Source organism: Myotis brandtii, unplaced genomic scaffold (assembly GCF_000412655.1).
Source record: "Myotis brandtii unplaced genomic scaffold, ASM41265v1 scaffold975, whole genome shotgun sequence".
Lineage (NCBI taxonomy): Eukaryota > Metazoa > Chordata > Mammalia > Chiroptera > Vespertilionidae > Myotis > Myotis brandtii.
In genome coordinates this window covers 719,772-722,846 of record NW_005372049.1, presented here as the reverse complement: position 1 = coordinate 722,846, position 3,075 = coordinate 719,772, and the positions used below count along the sequence as shown (strand labels likewise).

Below are 3,075 nucleotides of genomic sequence, written 5' to 3'. Positions count from 1 at the left end.
CAGCCTCCAGGCCGGCCCCCCAGCCGGCCCCCGGTTAGACGGAGAAGGCTCTGTGTGCTCCCCAAAAGGCCATGGTCTCAGCCCTGGTTTCACAGGCCCCTTGGGGCTGGGCCCAGGCACGCACATGCCGCAGCCCACGCCCACTGTGACCCCCAGGCCCAACCCCCAACTGCTCTGGGGACCAGGCTGCACCTGGTGGATGGAGACAGCGCGGCCTGCGTGGCGTGACCCGTGCACACCTGTGCGTACCCACGGCGTGTCCAGTCTCCGGGCAACCTTCCTGCACAGACCTCAGCCAGCAGGCCCTCCCTGACCTGGCCGTCCCACAGGCCTCATCCTGGCTCCTTTGTCTGCACGACCAGCCTTGACAGCGCCTGATGGGCTCCGGTGGATGAGCCCGAGCGGCAGCAAGGGGAGCGACCTGCCTGCAGAGGAGGGCGCGGCGGCTAGAGCTCCTGGGACTGCGCGGACTCCATGGACGCCGAGAGCCGGGCCACCACGCGGGCCAGCGCCCTGTTCTCAGCCTGCAGCTGGGCGTTCATCTGCTTCAGGGTTTGGATCTGTTTGAGCTGGTGGAGGTTCTGCAGGGACACGAGGCACGACAGAGAGACAGAGAGACAGACAGACAGACCAGGAGATGAGAGCAGGCAGAGGCCACACGACTCGGTTAGTCTTGGTTCGCATGCGAGAAAGGAGACGAGAGGAGCAGGGATGGAGGAAAGCGGAGCCTGCCCTCCCCGCGAAGGCAGCCATGCGCACGCACGGCTCGGCTCCAAAGCCACCTGCTTGCTCTCAGGGCGACCCCTGTGGCTGGGCCCGCGGGCTCGGAGCTGTGGGTGCGGTCGAGCCACAGCCTGGGACCCTCCATGGTCATGGCCAGGAGATGGGGACCCAGCGTGTCCCGGTGAGGCCAAGGCCCGTGCTGCCCCCCTGTCTCCCCCGGAGCCCCTGTTCCGGCTTCTCTGTCTGGGTCCTGCTTCACCTCATGACTTTTCTCTCTAAAGTAAAGAGCAGCCTGAGTAGGTATTTTCCGGGTGAAGCGGCTGCTAGAACTGGAGGGACACGTCCTGTGGACGGTCCTGACCTACGAGTGGCCGTCGGCTTCGTGGAGGTCAGGCGCCCCAGCTCCATCAGCTCACGCTGGGCTGACGCTCCTGTCGGGGGTGCATGTGCACGAGGAACAGCCCCACATCCCGGCCTCGCGCTGCGGGACCCCCTGGGACACGTAAGGGCCTGCTCACTGCCTGACCACGGCCGCCACTCCTGGGTGCGGACGGACTGGCATGTGAGGCTGCGTGGAGGCAGGCAGAACCTGTGGGCCGCAGGGGCCACAGGAGGGTCGCCAGGACCACACAGGAGCGTCTGCCACCCCCAGAGATGAGGACAGAGATGAAGGGTGAGGGGAAGAGCGAGGAAATGAAAGAGGCATGAGGGGGACAGAGAAAAGGAAACAGCACAGACCACACACGGAATCTCTGTCCCCACGAGGGACGCCAGCTCGGGAAACGGTCGGCACCGAGCAGCCCCAAGTCGCCACTGGAGGGCCAGGACCGGCAGCCGCCCCCCGGCCGCAGGGAGGACAGAGCAGGCTCCGGGGCTGCACACGGACACACCCAACGGACGGGCGGAGGGACCATGTCAGAACCAACAGGAAGTCCCGCCTTGCCCTCCTCTGAGGCTGGCGTGGGCCCACGGCCTCTGGCCTCCCTCCCTGCACGCGGCCTCGCCTGCACACAGGTCTGGGTGAGGGGTGGGGGGAGTCTGGAGGACTCAGCAGGAGGCGGGAGGCGCCTGTGGAACGTTCCAGAGGGAAGGCACTGGGCAGGCTGGGGATGGGGTGTTTCCAGAGAAAACAGTAAATCCAGGAGCGGACGCTGCGGGCCCTCGTGCAGGCACCTGGGAAGGGCTGGTGCTTCTCAGAGCCTGAGGCGGGCGCAGCCCAGACAAGAGCGGCCGCGCAGCTCCCGCCTGCACCTCCCAGGACCGGGGTCAGGGTGGTCCCGCTCCCACCTCCCGGCTCCCGTCCCCTGGGCTTTCTACACGACTCGCCTGAGTCAGAACAGGCGCCACTGAGGGTCCCTGGAGGCCGCCCTGCACCTGCTCTGGCCGACACCAGGGGCCCAAGCGCCTGCGTAGCTGAGTGCGCGGCAGAGACAGCCCCTGGCTTCAGCTGGGCGAGGTCCCAGACTGGACGGATGCTGGCCACGGCTACGACCTGCTGTGTCCACAAGAAGCGCCTTCGCAGACCCCTCGGGCCAGTCCCCCCAACTTCACGCGGCTGAAGTTTCTGCCTCCAAAGGCACAGACCTTGTCCGGTCCTGACAAGCCTTTTCAGTAGATTGACCGTGAGCCAGCGGACAACAGGCACCTCTCCACACGCCAGGGCACGGCACCCACCGCCAGGGCACCAGGCAAACACTCTCTCACCGAGTGAGGGACCCCGCGGAGGGAAGCTGAGCCGTGCTAAGCGGCGGCGGGTGCTGGCGTCATGCACGCAGGGTGGCGCTCCCAGCCTCCGGGAGGCCCAGCAGCCCGGCCCAGCTGCTGCGGGGTGGGGGGCAGTGAGCGAGGTGAGGTGTGGCCTCGGCCTGAGGCAGCCCGACATCGCGCAGTGCCTCGGGGAACCACCGGCAGGAAGCCCGTGTGGACAGACCCCGACGTCGTGCAGCGCGGGCTGTGGCGGGAGGGCGGCGGCACCTACCTGAGGCCCGGGCAGCTGCCGCCTGTCCACCCAGCCCCTGAGGAAACCACAGGTCAGCCCACGCCTGCCCCAGCATCCCCGCAGCCGAGGCAGCGCGGCTCCCGAGGGGCTGGGTCAGGGCTCAGCTGGGGAACCCACAGAGGACCCTCCCCGTACCTTCATCTCCTCCTCCATCTCGGACATCTTCCGCTCCAGGGCCCGCCGCTCCTGTAAACAGACAATGCACATGTGGTCTCAGCAGGAGTCCATGCTGCCTCTGGGCCGCCAGTGACCAACAGGGTCAAGGCTCAGGCAAACTGCCCAGGAGGCTGCCGGCCCTGCTTCCCTGGCACTGTCTCTGCACCTCCACCCACAGCTCCCGCCCCCCCAACTTC

General features: G+C 67.5%; 1 protein-coding gene across 2 annotated transcripts in view; it reads right to left on the bottom strand.

Annotated features, from left to right (window-relative positions):
• PPP1R12B (protein phosphatase 1, regulatory subunit 12B) overlaps positions 1-3,075 on the bottom strand; it is a 62,184-nt gene that overhangs the window by 2,536 nt on the left and 56,573 nt on the right. Inside the window, exons 24-25 of one of the 2 annotated variants that reach the window (XM_014533420.1) lie at positions 2,858-2,908; positions 426-581 (exon numbers count right to left, since the gene is read on the bottom strand). In XM_014533420.1, coding sequence (XP_014388906.1) covers positions 447-581; positions 2,858-2,908 — 186 coding nt within the window. In that variant the 3' untranslated portion in view covers positions 426-446. The remainder of the gene's footprint in view (positions 1-425; positions 582-2,857; positions 2,909-3,075) is intronic. The other variant, XM_005886359.2, reaches the window with a different exon arrangement.